General features: G+C 33.3%; 2 protein-coding genes across 2 annotated transcripts in view; both read right to left on the bottom strand.

Moving 5' to 3' along the window:
• Oatp26f (Organic anion transporting polypeptide 26F) overlaps positions 1-15,357 on the bottom strand; it is a 70,072-nt gene extending 54,715 nt beyond the window's left edge. Inside the window, exons 1-2 of the mRNA XM_076390906.1 lie at positions 15,262-15,357; positions 6,657-6,708 (exon numbers count right to left, since the gene is read on the bottom strand). Of these exons, the coding sequence (XP_076247021.1) occupies positions 6,657-6,701 (45 nt within the window). The 5' untranslated portion in view covers positions 6,702-6,708; positions 15,262-15,357. The remainder of the gene's footprint in view (positions 1-6,656; positions 6,709-15,261) is intronic.
• A 3,226-nt stretch (positions 15,358-18,583) lies between these two features.
• LOC143186996 (uncharacterized) lies at positions 18,584-23,988 on the bottom strand. The gene is made up of 8 exons (XM_076390909.1): positions 23,561-23,988; positions 23,394-23,466; positions 22,152-22,355; positions 21,344-21,466; positions 20,565-20,749; positions 20,117-20,246; positions 19,409-19,707; positions 18,584-18,780 (listed from the first exon to the last, which is right to left on the bottom strand). The coding sequence occupies exons 1-8, from the start codon at positions 23,598-23,600 to the stop codon at positions 18,584-18,586; spliced, it is 1,251 nt and encodes a 416-aa protein (XP_076247024.1). The 5' UTR covers positions 23,601-23,988.
• Between the last annotated feature and the right edge of the window lie 82 nt (positions 23,989-24,070).

Raw genomic sequence — 24,070 nt, 5'->3', positions numbered from 1 at the left:
TTTGAGAAAGTTATATAACTGTTTTTATATTGTTACTTCTTCTCCTTCTTCTTTTTGTTTTTTGTTCTATTTTTATATCAATTTCTATAAGATCTGATGAGATATCACAATTTTTAAAGTATTAGCCTTTTACTCATTTCAGTCCATAAAGACTTATCGTCCCAACAATTTATCATTTTTGTATATTCAAATTTAACCAATGTCTAGATTGCAAATTTTAATTACTTGAATCGTGGTAAATTGAAAAGTGCCCTTTTTTATACTTAAATATATATAGTGAGTTATTTTTTACATCACCTTGAAAAATTAAAATTCCTTAAAACACAACAATTTTCTAATAATTAAAATAAACCCATTTTGTTAAATTTTACAAAAATAAAATTCCTTTGCAACATGGTCCCTTTTATTTTATAAAATTCTGCACTTCATAGAGCTAAAAACTAAATTAATATGAAAGTACTTACATAACATAAAAAATTCATTAAAAAACAATGACCTACGTGTGTATTCGACCATCAATTTAATAATTTTATTTCACGAAAAGTCATTTTAACTCCCCCACAAAATTTCAATTCTATTATAATCATCCCTTAAGTAACCACTAGCTCTCACTCTTCCCTGATAAATCACCTGACAACAAGAATCGACTCCCATGTCAGCGTGTCAGAAACTGCTCAGCCAAGGAAAGTGGCTTCGAATAAAAGTCGAGCCGAATTCTTTAGCGCAGTGCATTCAGGGTGGTCGAGGCTGAATGCCTCGCACAATGCACGGTGCAACGTAAACTCGTTTCAAGCCCCACGGAGCCCTCTTTTATTCGCCACGGCCTCCCGATCCGGGTTTTCATTTAAAAAGCAGCTCAGAATCCCCGTGGAAAGCGGTTCGCGCCGTCTTCGATGCATTCCAGCCTCCGCGAAAGAAGCAGCGCGGCGGAGAAGCGACTGGGGGAGGAGGAGGGAAACAGAAAGGAAGAGTTAGGACGATGTCGTTCGGGGCTGGTTTATGGCGGCGTTATCAGTGCAATTGTCGGTCCCGACGAGAGATGGATAAATTCGGTAATTGCTCATCTCCTTGATTGCGATATTTGCGGTCGACGCAGGCAAGCCTCGATCGAATTGCAATCTCGCGGCGTGGTTTAATGCAGCCGCGACGATTAACCCTGGGGTAGTTTTCTCTGATACTTTATGATATTACTTTTGTAGGAGAGACAATCTTGTTTATGAGTTTTGTAGGATTTGGGGGAAAATTAGGCGACTTCAAGTTGGATATTGAAACAGTCACGAAAATAATTAATTATTTTGAATCTGAGAGCGAAACGTGTTTGAGGACATTTTTTTAAAAATTGATTTTGTGACACACCTTGCTCTTTATTTTTTTCTTTTACAATATTATGTGTATCTATGTATCGAAGTGACATAAGTTGAGAAGATTTAATAGTATACATACGAAGTTTGATGAAAAATTTCTCGGAATTTTTATTTATAGTAGAACCTCATTTATCTGAACACCTCAGGGACGAGGCAGTTTCGATAATCGTGTAGTTCTGATAATAAAGATCCACTTGCATCTCTATCTTCTCATCTATCTTCTCATTAGGTCGAGGAATAGAAGTGTGTAGAGTGTTAAACAAAAACTGATTCACATAAAGGAGGTTCTACTGTATTTTAAATAATATTTATTGTATTTTATTATATTTTTTCTATAAATGAACATCTTGACATAGTCTTCAACTGGTTCAGCGATTCTACATTTATCTCTTTTATGCTTTCAAAGCATTGCTTTTTTATTATATTCTTCACCTTTGGAAAAAGGAAAATGTCTTAGAGTGCTATTCTCAGCGAGTACAGTGACTAAATTACTATAGTCTTGTTTTTTATACAATTTTTATACAATTTTATACAATTTTAATTTTATTTTTATACAATTTTTATACAATAATTATATATATATAATAAATAATATATATATATAAAACAAATTCACTATACAAACAAGTAGTGAAGTGTCTGCTGGTGCAATGTTATATTGCAGTTGCCATCAATTGTTCTTTCACAATTCTGATCGTTTTTTCAGATTGCTTCATACAGAGGACATAAAACTTTGAAATAATACTTCCCATTGACTGTAAATTATCGATAAACAAAGGACAACGTTTTGCAATCATAGTAAAGATAAAGGCAAAATCCCTGAATGAACTGAAGGCTATACCAAAAAGCACCTTTTAGAAATGTTTTGAGGGTTAGAAAAAGGGTGGCGTAAATGTGGAGTATCCAGTGGGGACTATTTTAGAATAAATAAACTAATATTTTAATAAATGTAATTAATTAAGTAAATGTAGATTAAATAACTAAATATTTTTATAAATGTAAGCAGTTAAATAAATACAGAATAAATAAATTAATATTTTAATAAATGTCAGTAATTAAATAAATGTAGAATACATCAGTATTTATTGAAATAAATAAAAATTTCAGGAATTGTTTACTCAATCTTTGTAAACTATTTTAAATACTAGGTAATACCTAGTAGGTATCTATCTCATTTTATAGCAATGGAACTTTTCTCTGGTGTAAGTAATAAAGGAAAAAAATCTGTTAGTCGATAAAGTAGAAAAGAAACACAAAAGAAAACTGAATCTAAGTGAAAAAAACAGTGGCATTATTGTGTACACAGGATATTTGACAACAAATTTGTGGAGCGTCATCGAGATGCGAATTCCCAGTAAAGGAGAGAACAACATTTTCCTTCGGTGCTTTCAGGATTCTACAAAAGAATTTCGCCCTCTGTTTACTTACAGAGGCAGAAGTGAAAGAATTTTCTTACAAAAAGATGAAAAGAAAGTGCAGAGATGAAATATACAAACGAAACGGTGAAAAATACGTGCACAGTGTTTTTAGTTTTGTAGAAAAAACTGTAGAATATGAAATATCATCATTCAACAGTTTATTTGCATTCCTGGTATGGAATACAAAATTAAGATAAGATATAGTCAATTAGAATTAGCAACATTGTATAGTAATATAATACAAGCAGTGCTTATCCACTATAAGACTTTCAATCTTCCTGTCATTTAATTTTATTAACCTTCAGCATCATAATTTACATTTAATATGCAGTATTACGAATTATATATTGCAGATATGCAATACATAGAAGATAAACTAAAAGGGAAAGTTTGATAAAAATTGAGGTCAAATCAGCACTAAATGGGATAAAATAAAAGTAATTAAACAAAATTAATTAAATTCGTTTTTTCGTGCTGTAGAAAATATAAGATTTCATCTAAAAAAAAAAAACTACTAATGACCTTAAAATAACGTAAAAGAATGACCTTGACAGAAACTTCTTACCATGGTTACATGTACCCCTTAAAACAGTATAACTCTGTTTTGAAAAATTTGTTATATAACAGTAAATAAAGCAGAAATTCAGGCAATCCCATAATATACCTAGATATTATAAAAGCATTCAAGTATCCAAATATCTCCAATTAATTTCATCATACCTATTATCTAAAAATTCATATAATATTCCACTTCATCCAACTACAATACGACCAGAATCACTTAAAAATTCATCCGTCATAAAACAACGAGGCCAAGCCTCTCTTGAGAGTAAATTTATCAAAACTCAAGAAACAGTCTCAGCTGATTACACCCGAGGATATCACACAAAAGTTGGCGACATTAAAACAGCACTCAGACGACTCCCGCCGAAACTTTCCGCGGATTTTTTCGGCCGCTCGGGGTTCATTTTAATCTCGCGGCTGATAAGCCAAAAGTTCCGCCAACGAGGCAACCAGGGTATCCCTTTTCATAGACCACCCCGAGGGAATAAACAACAGCGATATCTTAGAGCGTTTTACCTATTCTCGCGATGTTTGGGTTCGCGAAAATTTGCATTTGGCCTCCGTTCCGATTTGCATAAGCACATGTAAGCAAAGTGGCTACCATAAGACATTGACATCGTGGGCACTTTCTTTGGAACTGACAGCCACGATTATGGCGGAGCTAATGGTGAATGCTGAACCTTATTCACAGGTGATTGTCTGCTACTGTGCACACGGAAATCGCGGTAAACAAAGCGAGGCAATCATTTACAGCAATATGGAAACATCGTTCCGTAATTGGTAATTGAGGTGAAAGCAGGAGTCCTTTCTACTTGACTTTCACTTGGTAGCGAGTTTGCAGTGGAGTTGATTCGTTTAGAGAACGTGTGTTTGGTTGAAGTCTACCGTGACTAGACAGTGTAACTACAGAGTATCTAATGCAGGCAGTGATTGATACTTTGAGGAAAACCTAGCAAACTGCACCTGAGTTTCTTTTTATGCGTTTTGTTTTTTTGTGTGAAAAGGAAGGGTAAGGAGAGTCGCGTGAAAATTGGTCTGAGATTTGTAAAGTACTAAATTGGAACTTGGTAGTGGGTTTGCAGTAGAGTTGGCTCTTTTAGGGAATTTATGTTTGATTGAAGTCTTCCGTGACTAGACAATGTGAGTACAGAGTATCTAATGCAGGCAGTGATTGATACTTTGAGGAAAACCTAGCAAACTGGACCTGAGTTTCTTTTTATGCGTTTTGTTTTTTTGTGTGAAAAGGAAGGGTAAGGGAGTCGCGTGAAAATTGGTCTGCGATTTGTAAAGTACTAAATTGGAACTTGGTAGTAGGTTTGTACATAGTAGAATTGGCTCCTTTAGAGAATTTATGTTTGATTGAAGTCTTTCGTAACTAGACAGTGTGAGCACAGTGTATTTAATGCAGTCAGTGAATGATATTTTGAGTAGGACCTAAGGAACTGTACCTGGGTTTCTTTTTACGCATTTTATTCTTTGGTGTAAAAAAATCGTGTGACAATTAATTTGTAAATTGTAAAGTAGCAAATTGTAATTTGTATCCAAGTCAATTTTTAGACGACTTTCTTTAAACAATTTTTGTTTACACAGTAGAGATCCTCCGTGTAAAAAGGGTCACAAATGTATTTACTCTCAATAAAGGTTACTAGTATCGTACAATAGGACCTCGATTATCCGAAATACCATGAGATTCAAACCTGAAGCATCCTTTTAGTAGCTTAGGTAGCTAGCTTTATTTTTATAATACTAAAAATTCTAAAAATACTATACATTTTGTACATGTATAAGTTGATTATAAAAAATCAAAATTCACAAACAAGGGTTTATAGCATTTTATATGTACAGGGTGATTCAGCAAAATCGACCATCCAAATTATTTGGAAAATGTTGCACACATTTTCCATTCAAGAAAGTTTATCACCTTTCCTTGAAGAATAATTTCTCGCTTATTATTAGTTCTTAGACTCATACACCTTAATAGTTTTTTACTCAATGTTTAACACTCTGTAATTTTACAATCAAAAATTACAAAACTCAAGGTAACCTTAATATCTCAATAAAGAAGTAATACAACAAAAAACTAATTGTAGCATTGTATACTCTCTTTCATACTCTATAACTTTTGATTGAACAATTTTTCTATATAACAAGTAGTTTTCAAGTAATTTGAGTTGCAGATGTTGGTAAATCACTCTGTATATCCAATCTTCAATTCCATATTTTTAATTATACATAATTCAATTCCTTTATGTCTATAAAAATCAACAAAGTTTTGTACCATGAATAACCTAAATAAAATCTGAAAAAGCCATTCACCAAATACATGTAACTGCCAAGTTCCATGGTGTTAGATGGGTCAACAGTACCTATAGTGTTTTAATTATCTGAGATCAGCTTTTAGGGACAGCCTCCAATTGTTTTGCTCGAAACAATTAAAGATTGCATCTAAAGGGAAGAGGAATTGGCTGAGCGAGGACTATCTTTCCCCCAACACCCACTGGCTGAAACGTTTAAATTACTCCTACGACATTGTCGCGTTTGTTTGAAATTCAATTATCTCTATTTCGACTTCTCCAAGTGGTCCAAGTTCGCTGTTCGACGCAGCAGAATGCAACTTCTGGTATCGACGATGCGTCCATTCAAATAAGGACGAATAGATTCTGACGAAGCTTTTGTATCGTAAAATTCATCACAATTTTCTATTCGCAAAGGACTAGTGATATTTGTTTCTTAAATGAGATTGCTCAATTTTACTGCATTTTTTATTTTCATTCGACTTATTCCTTGTTTTTATGATTTATGTAACAAAGAAAAGACTAGGTTGACGATAGCAGGTACATAGTGAACTAGAAAATATTATTTAGCGAATCAAAGTTTGTGCTGCGATTTGAAAACTGTTCAAGAGTAGAAGAATTTCTTTTTTGTTCTTGATTTTTAGCATCACATTTGATTTATATTTTCACAAGATATGTTTTATTGCTTTTAGATAACATATGTAATATAATTTTAAAGATTGAAATAACTTAATTTCTTTGTACACATATTTTATCTTTTGCTTTAAATTATGAATTTTTAATTTAGAGTATTTTATTTAGAATTTTATATTTAGAGGGTACCTAATTCCTTTCTGTCTTTTAAGTTTCTTTTACATACTTCTCATTAATTTATTCACTTTTCTGTAGTACTGCTCGTAATTTGTTTCTTCAGTAAATGCTCAGTAAAAATTATTCTCAATAACCAGCCCTTCAATCCAACAATATTAAAAATAGCTGAAAGTTATTTAAAAATAATATTAATTTTTGTAACTTACTGCATTTTCCCGCGCATCGTAGGCAATGTTATCGATCCCCGTCATGATTCTCCTGAAAAAATAAGAAATCGTATCGTTACAAACGAATGAAACTGAAAAATTAATAATATTCATATATTCATTTCGAAGAAAATTAGATAATCTTCGTGAACCCATCGTGACATCACGTTTGCGCAGCGAAATCAAATTCGCTGCATTCTCAAACCACAAGACAAGCTGTTAAGAAGTGCAAACAAGCTGTAATGGAGCTGATAACAATCGAAATAACAAGATAATAGATGCCCTGGTTAAATTATTATGCACCCTGTGCGGAATGTCTTCGAGCCATGTGTCTTTGAACGAGGCCGACTTTAGCCAGTAGAAACTATTTAATAATAGACATTTAGTTTCTGGGTCTTTGCTTACTTTGAGATTTCCATTTGAACTAACAGCTAGTCAGATTCAATTACTGTGCAATTATTTCTGTGGCCAATAAAATGTGCCATGAAGCAGCTATTTTTGTTAAAATTCTACTTTGCAAAGAATCTAGGAAATTCTCTTACAAGTGACTATTATAGTAGCAAAAGAATATTGCGTAAATTAGCGATTCAGAGAGAAATAAAATAAATTAAACTTTAGGTGAAGTAGAATAGATATTAAAGAAACTGTAGAATGGATATTTGTTCATAATTCATGAAACAAATTGGGCCAGGTAGATTTTATGACTGAATTCTCTGATCACTAATATTAATAGTTGTTGATTATAATTGGTAACAGTTTATGGGAGTATGTTTTATACAATTTATAAGACAAAGTTAGAGTTTAGAACAAATGTATGCTAAGTGGGGGATCTCTTATACAATTTATAAAAGTTAGAATTTAGAAAATCTAAATACTATCAAAAAATACCATCACATAATTCTCAACAAGATCATGCAACTTCAAACATTGAAAAACTAAAATTACAACTATAGAAACAAAAACAAAAAAAATAGCAATAGCTTTTCTCTCTTATCATATTATAAGAGAAAAGTAAAAATGATCTTTCTTTGAACAAACCGTTCTAAAAACCATCTTAAAAAAAAATAAAATAATTTTCTCCAGAAAGGCCATCTCTTGTCTGTTTTCATATTACTGGTATTAAACAAAAGCTCCCATCACCTTCAAAATTACAACTCCTCCAATGACCACAGCACCCCCCAATAACTTCAAAGTCTCAACCCACTCGTTTCCAATAATATTCCCATAACTTTAATAATGGAGCTATTTACCCTACAAACAGACGAGCTCTCTCGCTATTTCGCACAGTCGAGCTGCAATCAATCGAACGAAACGAAGAGGACATCTAATAAGCGTCTGACGGCTAGCATCTCGACGAATCCCGACAGAAACGATATTGAAATTGAAGGAAATTAAAAAGGCCGACCCTCCCCCGCGATCGAGTGCACGATGGAAAATTCGATGCACGCAATCAGGTGAAAACGGTAGGAAGATCGCTAATGGGGAAATCGTGTTGAACTTAAAGATGTCCCTCTGGTCGAGGGCTCTTATGCTCGAACTGTGATGCATTTCTGTTCGCAGGACCGACCACGTTTCCCCTTTTTTAGTGGGTCACGCTCGTCAGGGCAAAGGTCGCCACGAGAAAATCGCGATAATTGGGTAAACGTGGGAGTTGAATTGTTTTGGAGCCTTATCTGTTAATTACACTTGCTATGCAAATAGATTGTAGAGCCTTAGTTATTTAATTCTTTGAAGTGCACATGGAATTTTGAAAAATAAAAGGCCCATGCTTTACACTAATTTTATTCTGCTGGAACTTAACTAAGTAGGTTTATTTTAATTGTTAGGGAATGAGTGGGGTGCTTCAAGTAATTTTCATTTTTAAAGGTGCTATCAAAAATATCTCACCATGCAGATTTAGGTATTAAAAGGGTGGAACACTTTTAACCTCATCATGCTTCAAAGAGTGAATATACGTACTTATTGTCGCCTACAATAAACGATTAATTTAGAATAGATATGAAATATATTATATAAAACATATGTTCACTAAATTTAAGAATATTAAAATATTAAAAATTCAGGATATTTTAATATTTGAATAGATAGTCAAAGACCCAGCTGTTAATCAGAACCCAATTCCTAATCACTTTAGTATTTAAATACATACATGAACTTTATTTCGATAAAAATTTCTTCCATAAAATTAATAAATAATTGTTACCTATTTTGATATTTACACGTGGAATTTAATAGCTGGTAGTGAGACATAATTTAAGTAATCAACTATCGCTCCTTTTATATGTTTTACTTTAAAAACTAAATTATGATTTAATTATTATTATTATTTTTATTATTTTTTAATTATTATTATTAATATTTTAATTACTATTATTATTTTTGCACTTTGTTCAATAACAAATTGAAAATGACGCATTGATTTATGTGAATAACAAATTTTTTATTTGGTTTAAATATTTGGTTAATTTTTGTCGCGAATACGATAAAAAATTCATGCTTCTTACTCTTAGGTGATCAGGAACTGTGTCTTTGAGTACTAAAGTCTTAAAGTTTCCAAATGTAAAAATTATTGAATATTCCAATATTCCATAAAAGCACAATTTGAATAATTTATGTATTGTACCAAAGCAATCGATTTCAGACTTTCTTATCGATGCTCTTTCTCCTCTCCTTTTTAAAATCTTATTCACTTTTTTGTGAAATTATCTACCCCAAAAGTATACTGTTTCCCCTGCCTTTTATCATATAAAGAAGGAAGAGCAATTCGTGCTTTATCACGGACGAGAAACACCATTCGATTCGGTCTGCAGGAGTAACAGCTTGTACGTCCTGCTGACAGGACATTTTATTTATCGCCGCCCATTGCACTGGTCTCCTTGCGCTTTTGATTTTTTTATGATCGCGGATGTATCACGTGCGTCGTAGAAAATATTGCACGCGACCGAAACTGACATTGTGGAAACTTTTTAATGGAAGCTATATATTTTATGAGATTTTTGGAGATGATATGACCTGGGCCAACCTGATCAAATTTGTTACTCTAGTGAAACTATTATTAAATTATCTGAAATACTCGTCGTCTGATCTTTTATAATAGTTATTTCATTTTGTACGAAGATTCAAACTCATCTGAATGTTAAATAATTAAAAATTGTATATGTGTATATGTATATATATAATTTTTTAATTTTTTGTTAACCAGTTTGTTTCGATTTCGTGAGTTCTTTATTTTTTATATTCTGAATTTTTTGATGGTTTGTATTTTTAGCTACTTAGAGCTTTTTTAACGCAAAATTTTAGTTATGTATGTTTTGGACCTCTAATCTTTATTTATTTCTAATTTCTGACTTTTTCTAATTTGGAATTTACAACTTGCAATTTTATGACCAAATTTGTAGAATTGAAAATATTCAAGAGCCTAATATTTAATAAAATTAATTTTAGTAATTAATAATGACTAATAATTAATAGAATTACTTTAGTATTTTCATATTTTTAATGTTTAGTAATTTAATCTTAACATTTTAATATTTTTAACATTTAAAAATGTAATCTATCCAGGTCTTAAAAGTCATTCGTAATTTTCAATTTCAATTACCTATTTTTTTTAATCAGGTGACTGCTTCGTTTTTATCTCTAGTTTGAATTTATAAATCGAAATAATTTAGGATTATAAGAATCACGATCAAATAAACTCACAAAGCAGAATCGTAAAACAGATTTTCCTGTATTGATCACATTTTTAATAATTATATAAATAATGTAGCATTGAATACACGCATATGTAATTATATTTCTACGTAATCCACTTGGAATTCAACTAAGAACCATGATTCAATAAACACATATGTAACCATATTTCTACATAACTCACTCGCAATTCAACTAACTCAATTCTCTATTTAAGAAAGTCTCAGCTAGTCCAAGACAGTCTGACAAGGGAAAGTAATGGAGTGCAGCAAGTTGGAAACACCATCATTTAGAGCACGCGTTTAAACAGACCCTTTCGTTGTTCTCCCGTGCCTTGTGACCCAGCGCAAACCACATCCCCTGCGTTTCAACAAGTGTGAAACTTGCTGCTCAGACGCGCCATAATCTTCGCGCAACACCGACCCGAGCACTTGAGACATTTATTTTAATCTCTCGTAAATCGTAAAACATGGGACGTTCGTTTCAACCATTTCATCTCTGACACGATATACTGGATTCACTTCTCCCCATCCACACCTCGGGAGTATTACCCTATATCTTCCTCGCGTGCTACCCTTTCGCCACCCTTTCGAGCTGTCTAAATCTTTTACAAGGCTTTAAACTTCGCTCCTTGCCTGTTTTGCCAGTTACTTCTAATAATGTCCAATTTTGTTTCCAAGTGTGATTTCTATTTGTCGTGTACTAGGATTGTCACATCCTGGCTATTGTTAGCATACTGCCACAGTCGAAGAGTTTTCTAAGGAACAATGAATTTAGCCAAGAGTGCAGGACTGTTGGACAACTGCATTCCAGATGTCAAGAGAACACGTTTTTGATGTCTAGAAATCTGTTGGTTCACTTTCTCCTTCCCCATAAAGATTTCCAAACTGCATATTTTATTATGTCATCGCCTGACCTTGTTGGAACTCCACTAATAGAAGGATTTTAGCCTATCCACCTACAAATGTCTTAAACCAACAGCATTTTACCATAATGCAGTTTTGTGTAAGTTTTATGCAACGAAATTCAAATCGTAGCATCCAATTCATACTTATTATTACTATTTACTCGTTTTAGCTTTTGCTCATTGTGTACCACATTCAACTAAGGTAAATGTCCCAAGTCCCAATACCTGGACTTGAAACGGACTCAAGCTCGCTTCAAGGACACGATGGGTTGTTGAATTCGTCTTGACATCAGTTACAGTAATATAAAATCAGAATTATATGATGCCATTTCGAAAACTCAAGGTCAATTCGGTATTCTCTCGAATAAAAAGATTTTTTGGATGTTTTTAATACCACAATTTGTAGCCCATTTGAAGGTAACTATTTCTTGCTGGAAATATTCTTTTTTAAGTTTTTAAAATTATATAATGACATTTCGAAAACTCAAGTTCAATTGGGTATTCACTTGAAAAAAAATATTTTTTGGAAGTATTTAATACCACAATTTGTAGCCCATTTGAAGCTGACTATTTCTTGCTGGAAATATTCTTTTTTAAGTTTTTAAAATTATATGGTGCCATTTCAAAAACTCAAGTTCAATTGGGTATTCTCTTGAATAAAAACATTTTTTGGATGTTTTTAATACCACAATTTGTAGCCCATTTGAAGCTGACTATTTCTTGCTGGAAATATTCTCTTTTAAGTTTCTAAAAGAACTTGAAAAATCGTGGCGACAGTTACTATGTGGGACACCCTGTACATCCCCCTCCAACTCACATGAATGATAAACACTTCCTACCACCAGTCGATTCACAATAAAAATCACCACACGATCCCACAGAAAGACACTATTATCTCGAAACAGGGTGTAAATGCCAGTGAACGCCTATGCCAGAGTGTCCCAACGCTTCATCCAGGGTGCTCGTTAAGGTGGCAGGCAAATGTGACTGGAATTCCCGCGGCGATGCTTAATTATATCGCGCGCGTCTGCCACGAGTAGATTGCCCCGTTAATTAGTCCGCGTTCGCCCGTTGCGTTCCTTCTTTCCGCCAGCGAAGCTGCTAATTAAACGGGACATGACACCACGAGGCCGCAAAGACGCTCGTAATTTGCGATCGCTGACGATTCTTTGGAGGAGGTGGTCACCTGTCGACTGGGTTGCCAGGACCTGGTCAGTGTTAACCCTCGTAAAACAAATGCAGGGTCACATTGACACTCCACTTTGACAGTACAAGATATCAGAAATATATTTTTGTTTGGAAGAATCGTAGAAAAATACAATTATTTGCTATGCCAGGTGTACAGAAGACTAAAAAGAAACAAATTGTGTACTATTAAAAAAGAATTTTTCTGTACAGGGTGTTACTTCTAACGCGACGCATGATTTAAGTTGTTGGCCTAATATGTGTTGCTAGTTCCAGAGTCTTAAAGGTTCTATATTTAACGAGAAAATATATCTCTAATCATATTCTTTTGGGAGATGGTTAACCATACTCAAGATGGTTAAAGTTATTGCCCCACCCAGTATAAACTCAAATAGAAGCCTATGTCACGGTTCGACTATTACTTTCCCGCCAATTTTGCGCGAGATCATCCCACTGGCAAGTTGCAATCAAGTGAACCAGTGGCCTTCCTGTTCCTCGCTTCTTCTAATTGCTGTTTTGCTTCGCTCTCCTGTCCTGGGCTCTTCTATTATTTTCTTGATTACCTTGGTGCCTTGGAGAGGCGTCATCTGGTTGTTGGGAGTTCTGGCTGTGCATGGTGCAAGTGCTGGAAGTCCTTGTGAGGAACTAATTGTAGGGCTACTGAAGCTGTCGTTTTAGTGGTGTGATTGGGCATTGTGTATGTTTATTTTTATTGCAAATTTGTGTGTCACACAATAGCTGAGAGCAAAATCAAATCGAGTCTTTTTTCAAGAATTGAGTTTCGTACATCTTCCTGCTTTTTCTTTATTGCACTGATGAAAATGATGATACTGAGTGGACTGTATTTAGCATAACGTGCATGAGCCAGAAGCTGAGCCACAAGCCTTCAGATTCTCTACATGGGGCCATATTTTCAGACCTTACACCTTACAAATAATAATAATAAAAAAGGGCTCAGTGTAAGAAAATTCTTTAAAACACATATTGTTGTCTCAGCCTCCTGCTGTGACAGATGTGTTTATTTTAACTGGACAATTTAGTTACTATAATTATTTGTATATATTCTTTGTAATACAAATATACATATACCAATGTTACGTTATTTTTATTTTGTTACAATGAATATTCATGGAAATGTCGACTTTTATTTTCAATAAACTTAAAAACATCTGTAGCTGAATTTGAGTAACTGAAATACCTATGCTTTTGAAATCTCATAACGATATTGCGTTTTTCTCCAAAAATATAAATATGGATCTGGATATCTATAAAAATTTCTTCGAGTTTTTAGTTTTTGGGAATACAAAACTTCGAATACTTGGACATTTGAGAAACTAGAGATTTGTATTTTCAATATTTGAAAATTCGAGAGTTTGAGAAAGTGAGGTTAGTATTTTAAATATTTGAAGCTTTTAAAATTTCGAATATTTGAAAATTTGAGAATCTAAAAATCTTCATTTCTTTAACGTTCAAAAACTCTAAAGACTGCAAATTTAAAAATTAAAAATTGCTCATCTTGGAATGGCATTGAAATCCCTAAGTGACATCCAGCTTGGTATGTTAAGAGTTTGCGCCAATATAATTTCAAATAAATCTTACTTCATAATTAGTGTCTCTCAGTCCAAGTTAATACTTTGTGATTCTAAGAATAACGGTGTTCCCTGCCCCTCCACGATTTCCCTTCTTCCAAGCCACAACAGTGTGTGTCATAATACTATTACAAACATGGAATGTCGCGAAAACCGGTTCTTAGTTAATCTTTTACCAGATGTCTTGAGACAGGTGAACATTGGATTTGCAATACTTTTTGGCTTGGCAAATCGAGAGCCTCGACGATTCTGCACTTGTTCCAATATGCAATTACCATAATTTGAACGCAATCTGTGACGTAACTTGATTCGATAATACCAGTACTTTCACACGCAAGTGGTGAAATAAGTGAAACTCCAATTCGATACCAGAAACACAAATTTCTGTACGTGTAATCTCGGTGAATAGAAATTGTTCGCTATAAGTTCGCTATTCGATACAAGCGAGGGGATTGTAAGAAAACAAGAAAATAACTTCAAAAAAGTTTGAAGACTGTTTATACCTTAATAGTACATTTGTTTTATAAAAGAAAACTAGAATAATTGAAAGGAATAAGGAGAATAATATTGACTTTATATCGTGAAGATATTGTATAGTATTCTTTTGTTGTTGGAAATTCGTCACTATTTTCTCTGTTTCTATGAATATGGACAATAGTAATGAGTTTATAAATATTTAAAAATACTATTCAGCATATTTTCATGTAACGAGTTTATAAGAAAAACATTCTAAGGTACAATAATATGTTTTCACAATATAAACTCGTCACTATCTTATTAAAATTCTCTTACTTTCTTTCACTGCAATATCAATCGAATAAAATATGAGTTAGCAACTATAGCCCCAGGAAAATAGCCTTTGTTCTATGTATAAGCTTCCTGGTTCCAAGACGTGAGACTATAACGAGTAAATACTGTACTTACTTATTTATAGTTTGTGTTTTCCCTTAGTAAATCAATGAAACAATTAAAAGACTGTAGAATTTTATGCACTTTCATACGTTGACAAACACACTTAAAAAATAGAACCCAAGTAAAGATTTGCTTCATTTTTTAAAGACTATCATTTGTACTTTAGTTTTCAAATTTTCTATATTTTTGAATATTATGTGTACCCTATAACTTTTTACACATTTCAAATTTCCATTAATGCATACAAATCCGCAGTTAAAAAATCTGCTCATTACAATATACTCTTGAACTATTTATGAACTGATAACACACTAACACGTACCTTATCACTGATGACTTAGAAATGTACGTTCCTTATATTCCTTTCATCACACATGAATATTCACCACATATTTCCTACAGTATCTTCTAAGTAAGATCAGTCATTAACTTGTTATTAAATTCTCATAATTCAACGTTCACTGTCGACTAATGCCATCGTAATATAGATAAGTTATCATACACCAAGAACGTTTTTAAAAATTTCTCATACCACCAATTACAATATTCATTTCGATATAATCAACACTGCAAATATTCACGATAAATCTATGCACCAAGGCACCACTATTTAGTTCCCTAGAAATCATTCATAACTAACAATCTCAAATACCAATTTACTCTTCTTTCAAATAAAAATTTTTCAAATTAATCACAGCTGTCACCAACACACAGAACACTCACACCATCTCCTTCTGCTAGCATTAAAGATGCAAGCAAAATCACAGTTCAAAGTTGAAGGTCACGCGCGAACTATCGACCACGATTCTTTACACTACTCGATACAGTCTCTCTTGCCTTTTAAACGCCGTCATAATTTCAATTTCGTTCCACTGTTATTGCACGCGCAATGGAAATGAATTCTGTCTTTCGTTTTGCTGGAAATATTTTCGATTCCACTGTGCCCGTTTCGAATTACCTCTCACCGCGACGACTGTGTCTCCCAGACTGACTAAAGTCAACTAGTGAAACTGTCTGAGGGGGGCTATTCGTACAAGTATACAATCGTTCGCGAATGACACTTTCAAGGTGGTTCTCCACGCGCGATTACCCTTCCAGAAATGCGTGGTCTGTCGACGTACTGTTGTATCAATGGAGGTTCCACTAACAGGGAGAGCCCACAGGCATAGAAATCACTTTTAGGATAAGGCTAGATGTAATTTCTAGAAGAGACATAGTGTACTAAGAGTCTCTTACTGTTCCTCGAAATGAGCTGTTCTTGAGAAACTTCACTTTAAAGATTTATTATAAATATAGGCAATTTTGTGCATAAACTGTGGTTATAACATGAGGTATAGATGTATTTTTTGAAGAAAAGCCACTTGGAGAATTCCATATAATTATTGGGATGGTATATATCATACAAGCGTGGCAAAGAAATTCTTGGAATACCCTGTACACGTCAATAATGATAAATTTTTATCACATTCATGAATTTTACGTGATTTTGGAGAACAAACTTGATTTATATTTTTGGAAGCCGACACGAAACTTTTTTCTACGTGCCCTGAGACGTAAACATCATCAGAAGTATGCATGTATGCGACTCACACAGTGTCTGTGTTAAACGTGGCCTATATTTATGATGAAACTTTAGAGTGAAATTTCTCAAGAATAAAAACCCATTTTGACGAACGATATGAGGATTTTATTACACTGTGTGTATACTATATAGTAGTATTTAGTATTGTGATGCGTTTTAAGGTGTAGTGAGGACTGGAGGGGGCTGAAATTGGAGAAGAATGTTGGGGCTCTGGAAATTCTGGAATGCATGGAATATGCAAGCTGTCTTAACAGTTATGGTTAATTTACATACTGTATAGTCCCACGTACTATATACAGGGAATCCCAAATAAAGTGCTGGAGCTGTTAAGGGGAGGTTTCTAAAGAAATAAAAACACTTCATTAATTTTATTTCAAAAGAAATTTTATTTTACGAACAGCCCAAATAAATTACTTGAAAATATGATAACTTTTATTTTTGAAATTTGAAATGTATAATTACTTTATTTTATTTCAAAAAATAATTTTACAATTCTTTAAATTTTCTGTTATCTATATCTACTTATTTACATGCATTACAATTTATTAGAATATTTATTACATTAATTTTTTATGAAATTCTTCATGTTCTCTCACTTAATTAAATTCAGAAATATGTTAGACAATGTCAATCATACAGTTTTGCTTAAATTACAGTAAATTAAAGAAAATTAAATTGTCTTACTGCTATTTAATTATTCTAAGAGTAAGTACGCGATGTAATGTTGAAGAGGTTTTTATAATTACCGTGCAGCTATAACAGAATTGTAGATTTGAATCTTTAATTAGAATCTTGTGTAACTACTACCATGTGTTTCCAATCGATTGTTTAAAAACTTGTGACTCTTTTAAAATGGATTAGAGTTCAATCAATAACATTACGTAATATTATTAATGTGAAGAGAAAAAATTGTGTAGAGTATTATATCTCGTATATAGCGCAATTTGTGATAATGCATTTTGACTAATATTGTGCTACAAATATTATTTATAATATTATACGAGTATTTGTAATAATATTATATCCTGTAACCTATTTATTATGATCACACAAAATTTTGTCTACTTTTTTAATGAATAATAAGTTACAAAGAGTTTTTTATTATGTATAGTAACAAAGAGAATTTTTAACTATTTTAAACAGAATAAATACCATGTATTAGGCTTTCTAATTAACGATTTCACAGGTAATGAGGCGAAACAAACAGATGCCTGTATTGAATAACAATAAATTTCACTATGATCGTTCAATTGCCTATTTAAATTTCCCTCAAACTACATTGCATACTGTGCTGCATTATTCATTCAGGCGTCTTTATGCATTATTCAAGTCAGGTTTCCAAGCAAATTAATTACGATCATTTTTCACAGCTGATTAAAACTGATAATACCAATATTAAAAATATCAGAATAATTTAATTTTATATGAAATACTGAACTATTTTTATTAGAATTATAAATATTAAATTTTTCCAATATTGTATTATCTAAGTATCTATCCAGTATATAATACTAGTCTGTTCACGACTGCCTATAAATGTATTGCAATTGAATATTTTATTGATCTTTAACAATAAATATAGTACTTATATATAATAGAAAAATTTTCTGATTGTAAAATAGAATATTTATAGAGAAATATGTATAAAGATGTGCATCATAAAAATGCAATAACATTTTAGATTAAATAAAACTTTTTAATAGTTCCCTGTAATAAATTTCCTTCTTTTTTGCTTCCACAATATTGCTTAAAATTTATACATATCTATCACCATAAATCACAGCTGAAAACTTCTCAACAATCTTCAAAGTGGAAAACTAAAATTTACCTTTCTAAAATTTTAATTACTTTAATTTAACATTTTCCACAAATTATTTCTTCTAATTCACTATTTAACAGGAGATCTCCCAAATTTCATAAACAAGTATTGTAAAATTAATCACATAATTTTAATCTCAACCCCTTAAGATCAGTCAAAAATTTAAATAGCATAAAAGTATACAATATAAAATATGAACAGAACAACAAGAAGTAGCTAAGGGAACACCTGGAACCAGTCGAGTCACCTCCAGATCATACAAGTATTATCTTTGCTTGCTGTGATAATGGTGTCACCATTGTACGAAAATGCACAGCTCAGAACGTCGTCTTCGTGGCCCTCGAGTGTTTGCATACACCTACCATCCTCTATCGACCATAATCTTGATGTTCTATCCATGGAAGCAGTCAGCAAGTGTTGGCCATTAGGACTGAAACAGACTGGATGAACCTTTTCATTAGTTTACAAAATTAATGATTAAAATAACTGAAGAGGACCTCTTCAAATGGTCAAGAATTTTCAGAGTCGAAAGATGGTTCTGAGAAATTTTATTTTTTCAAAATAGTTGATAGATGATAGGTGATAGATGATAGATGATAGATGATAGATGATAGATGATAGATGATAGATGATAGATGATAGATGATAGATGATAGATGACAGATGACAGATGACAGATGATAGATGATAGATGATAGATGATAGATGATAGATGATAGATGATAGATGATAGATGACATGATAAATGATAGATGATAGATGACAGATGATAGATTATAAATGATAGATCATAAATGATAGATGATAGATGATAGATGATAGATTATAAATGATAGATGATAGATAATAAGTCTAAATAGAATTTAGAAACTTTCGTTTGGAAGTTGTTCTAATAAAAAATTAAAAAATTCGAAACGACCTTCTTTGGTGCTACAAGAATCTAATTTATTTAATAAACAAGATAAGGTTCCATTAGAGTTTACAAAAGACAAAGTGTGCGTAATAAAATACAAGAAAACTTAGAAAATGAAAGTGCGTAGAATAAATAAACAAATAGAATTTTCTGACCTTTTGACACCTCTTCTCGGTGACCCTCCAACACAGCCAACTCTTTGAAGGCGCCACTGACATTCCACACACGTGCAGTGGTATCACTACTGGCAGTCGCCAACATTTTTCCCTTATTATCGAAGGCTAGATCCAGGACCTCGTCGTCGTGTCCTCGGAGGGTGGATAAACAGGAATACATTCTTGGGTCCCATACCTTCGCTGTTTTGTCCATCGATGACGATGCTATGAGCGAGCAGTCGAAGTTATAGACGCAATTAGAGACGTCTGACCTGTGGCCAATCAGAACACTCGTTCGTCTGAAAATAGAATAAACGAAGAACGTGAAAGGCTGAAATAAAACAGAAATTTTTTGAAAAACGTCTTTGACAATCTTCAAGAAACTTAACAATATATTAGAGGCACTCATGGATAATTAGTCCTTTTTAAATAAGAAAATTAAATTAGTACATACAGTATATACGTTTTAAATGGCTGCACGCGATTATTTCTCTAAGTATTAAAGATACAAACAAACGTTTTAAACAAAAGTTGTACGATATGAAGAAAAGAATACAGTGATGACATTGATTTGACCTTGAGATAACCTGAAAGAGCCTCGTAAAAGTTACATTTGAATTTTTAAATGGATTATTGAGCTTATATTGTAGCTTTTTCCGAGGCCTAATTTTCTGTCCAATCCAACCTTGATTTATGTTTAATAAATACCTGAATGTCCTCGTGTCCCAAATACTGATAGTACCATCAAATGATCCAGTGATTATTTGATTCCCATCATTGTTGAAGTGCAGAGCGATTATCTCTGCCGTGTGGCCTGTCAATGTGCCTACTTCGTCACCTGTTAAAATAGAAAACTTGTAATTTGATAATGACCCTTCGAGGGTGATGGCCTCTCAATTCGTTAAAATATTACATTACGTAGTCAAGGCAATTCTGTTGCTTTTGAAGTCAAAGAGTCGCTTATATTATAATAAAAACTCTGAGTTTTATACAAATAAAACTAGTAAACAATCTTCTTGTTAGGAAAAGGCAGTTTAATGTAAATTGGGGAAGAAATTCATTTTATTTAAAAGAACACGAGTGATCTTATTGTAACTTCAAGAGCGACAGAATTTTCTTGTTTACCTGATACATAACTAATATCTATTGCATGTACCTGTTGCCAAACTGAAAATCTTCGACGTGGCGTCCAAAGAACCTGTTGCAATTCTGTTCTGCGTGGGCGAGAATTTAGCGACAGTGACCTCAGCGTCGTGACCCCACATTGTCGTCAAACAGTGACCTGTTCGGGAACACCAAATCTTTGCAGTTTTATCAAAGGAGCCTGTCACAATTTTGTCTCTGAAATACAAATATAGATCGTTTGTCAATAAAGATTATAAATAATCTATTACATTTGAATTTACTTCCAAGTAAAATTGTATAAAATACAATTTCTTCAATATCGTGATATAAAAATGAAATGAGTATAAAACTGTAAAAAGATATTTAACCTTTAAGAAGAAGAAATCGAATGACCCAAATAAAAATTCTATTTACGATTTGACACTGATGTTAATTTGAAAAATCAACTTCATTTAAGATATGTTAATTCGAAAAATCAATTTCATTTGCTGAAATATGTTAATTTGAAAAATCAACTCCATTTGGTAAAATTACAAAGACTGAATCAGGTACACATTTTTGGAATTTTGAAATTTCCTTTTAACCGTAACTATATATTCTCCAAATATCAAAGAAATAAAAAATTGAAAAGAAATCGAATTATTGAAAGCTCTAGATCAGAAACTCTCCTTAAATGTCTAAAAATAGTAATATGCATATCAATTGGCAAGACGTTTCATCGATAAAGAGTGCATGAGAAAGGCAACATCTTCGCTTCCGGTCGATGATGGTATAAATGAACGACAAGAGGAATGGTTAAACGAGACGTACGATGTTGGGTTGTTGAAGGACACGGCATAGACCACATTCTTATGGCCTTCGAGAGTAAGAAGCTCCGTTCCACTGTCAATGTCCCAAACTTTACACGTTCGGTCATAGCTGCCTGTCAGGCATCTACAAATATACTTCATTTGAAAATTAAGATAAACTAACACTACGTGAACAGTATTAATAATGAGTATATTCCTTTTTTTTTGTATATAATAATAGAAGATAAAAATTTATGGGAATTCATATTTCTGTAAGCACTACTGAAGAAGTGGAGTCCAAAGATTTCTTTCACCCTCTTTTTATCTATTTTGTATATTTTTTATAGACATGTATATTTTGAAATTGTAGAGTGAAAAAATAAGAATTCAAAGAAATACGTGTGACAAAGCAAGTTGTACTAATTATTACAATGAAATTAGCAAACTATTTTTCTTATAGAAAGATTTTGAAAAAATTTTTAAATAAAAAATTATTGAATAATTCACGATCTCAATATGCAACTGAAATTACTATGAATGAAATTAGTAAACAATTTTTCTTATAGAAAGATTTTAAAGAAAATTAAAAAACAAAAAATTATTGAATAACGCAAGGGCGAACATTTTTCGAATAAAATTAGCAAACAATTTTTTCTACAGAAACATTAAAAAATAAAATCTGGAAGTTAAAAATTCTTGAATAGTGTAAGACCTCAATGTACAACCAGCGGCTTTAGAATCACTCTGTAGATAGGGAAGGGTGCAGTTTGCAGCAATGAAGGACGCAATTAAATTTAGAACGGCGCTCGAAGAACCTTAATCGGGAGTACCTTTTACCTAGTTTATCGAACGCGACATTCGTGAGGGGCAGAAGATGCGTCTGCAAGGTTTTGTATTTGTAGTAGCTTTTGGCGTTCTCGTCGCAAACTTTTGCCTGCAGCTTCTCCAGCGTCTCCACTAACTGCCCCATTACGCTTTCGGTTATTACTGGCTCGGACGCCTTTATGCTCTGCGCTAATGCCCTTATGTCCGTTCTGCAACACGACACGTACACGAGATTTTCTACTTTAATTGCACGCCCCGCGTGATTTCTTCAAAGTGTTCTCGATTCTCGAGTAACGCTACTCTTTTGGTTCTAGTTAGGTAACCGCTGTCCCTTTTTACCGTGTCGTTTCAGCCTTAATGAAACTTTAGCTGTGATGCTGGTGAAACACTGAAACTCATGCTTTTGTTAACATTTTTTTGGTTAGGTGTTGCGTATGGACAGTATTGTACTTTTGGAGCACAGAAAATAAACTATTAAGCCCTTAATAGTTCTAATTAACCTCTCTTTTGCAATGGCAGACCTTCGCTGCCGATCTGGAAAGGCAGGCTTATCTCAAACTGCCAGCCTGAGAGCTCACGTTAACTGTACATAGGTCCATCACGCGATAGTGCGTGATTGGTTGTTTGAGGAAGAGTCTTGGTACGCGTCAACGCGTAATCGGCAGCGAAGGTATAGTAGAAAGTGTACGAGCTAGATTCGTCGAGAAAGGTGAAAGGATTAATATAGATATTTAATAAATTTTTTGCTAGAGTTGCATATATGCAACGTATATCCTCAAATAGTAGGTACATACTAAACTTAAGGATCACATCCACCTAGTGACCCATAGGAAACTTAAAAGTTCAAGTTTCTTTTTAAATCGCTATTGCTATTACTATAACTAAATACTAAAAACTAAAAAAACTGAATATTAAAACTAAAATAAACTGCACTTCAACCATAAAACCAGCTTGAAGTATCTCAATTTATCAAATGTAAGACTAGAGTCAAATAAAACTAAAATGACGGTACATAAAAAATACCAAAACCTTAAATTCTTAAAATACTATCAAACATTCACTTTAACTTAATTTCAGTCACAAGACAAAGCAACTAAAAATTCTAACTTAATTTTGCAGCTACAAAACCCAATATAAAAACACCTACATACATCACACCCATAATTGCACCACCTCTCCCACAAAGAAACCTCTAAAACTATCTTCTCAAGCACTAATAAAGAAACTACATTAAAATCTTTAATTACTCTGCCGTCAGGTCCAGAAGATCGATCATCTTCGTCTTGACGTCACCTCCCTGCGTGTACTCCAACGCAAGACCTGAAACGCGTGAAGGATGAGGCTCTGCTCGTCGCCAGTGACAGAAGGGTCCGTTTAATTTCGACGAAATTCGGGACACGGTGTCTTTGTGTACCAGGCGGAAAGTAACGAAGCAAAAACTTCAACAGCTTCATCGAGACGATCCAATTAGGAGCGTGTCCACTGTCTCGGGCAACGACGACCGATTGCCAGCGAAACGAGGGCCTAGGATTTAATTATAAAGCGTAATCGCCGTGGCCACGCGTGCACCACGCGTGTTGCAGGGGTTGCTCTTCTCCACGAGTGCCAGCGCAGCGATCTGCGTCTGATAATCGAGTGAGATGGACTGTCTGTGTTTAAAGAATTTCAGGATAGACAAATGGTAGGCGTTGCTAAGGCAGGTTTGGTCGATTTCTATTGGAGAAGACCATGAGAGGACTGGGGTAAAATGGTAATATTAAAAACGAAAATAAGTGGAACTCTTTTATTTTTTATTGAGAAAGATATTTTATCGTGAGGAAGAAAATTATTTCACTCGCAAGAGAAGCTTCCAGATGGGTAAATCGTTCTAAAAAAACGATTGGAAGTTATAGTAGTCCATCCCCTAATAATTGAAACGAATGTC

This window comes from Calliopsis andreniformis, unplaced genomic scaffold (genome assembly GCF_051401765.1).
Source record: "Calliopsis andreniformis isolate RMS-2024a unplaced genomic scaffold, iyCalAndr_principal scaffold0022, whole genome shotgun sequence".
Lineage (NCBI taxonomy): Eukaryota > Metazoa > Arthropoda > Insecta > Hymenoptera > Andrenidae > Calliopsis > Calliopsis andreniformis.
This window is presented reverse-complemented; position numbering and strand designations above follow the sequence as displayed.

What these genes read in the sequence shown, in the direction of transcription:
- LOC143186996 (XM_076390909.1), bottom strand. Translation starts at nt 23,600, where the DNA reads ATGAAGCTGTTGAAGTTTTTGCTTCGTTACTTTCCGCCTG. An exon ending in GCTTCGTTACTTTCCGCCTG is followed by an intron (nt 23,467 to 23,560) that starts GTACACAAAGAC and finishes CACGCGTTTCAG; the next exon opens with GTCTTGCGTTGGAGTACACG. An exon ending in TGGGACACGAGGACATTCAG is followed by an intron (nt 19,708 to 20,116) that starts GTATTTATTAAA and finishes TTCTATTTTCAG; the next exon opens with ACGAACGAGTGTTCTGATTG.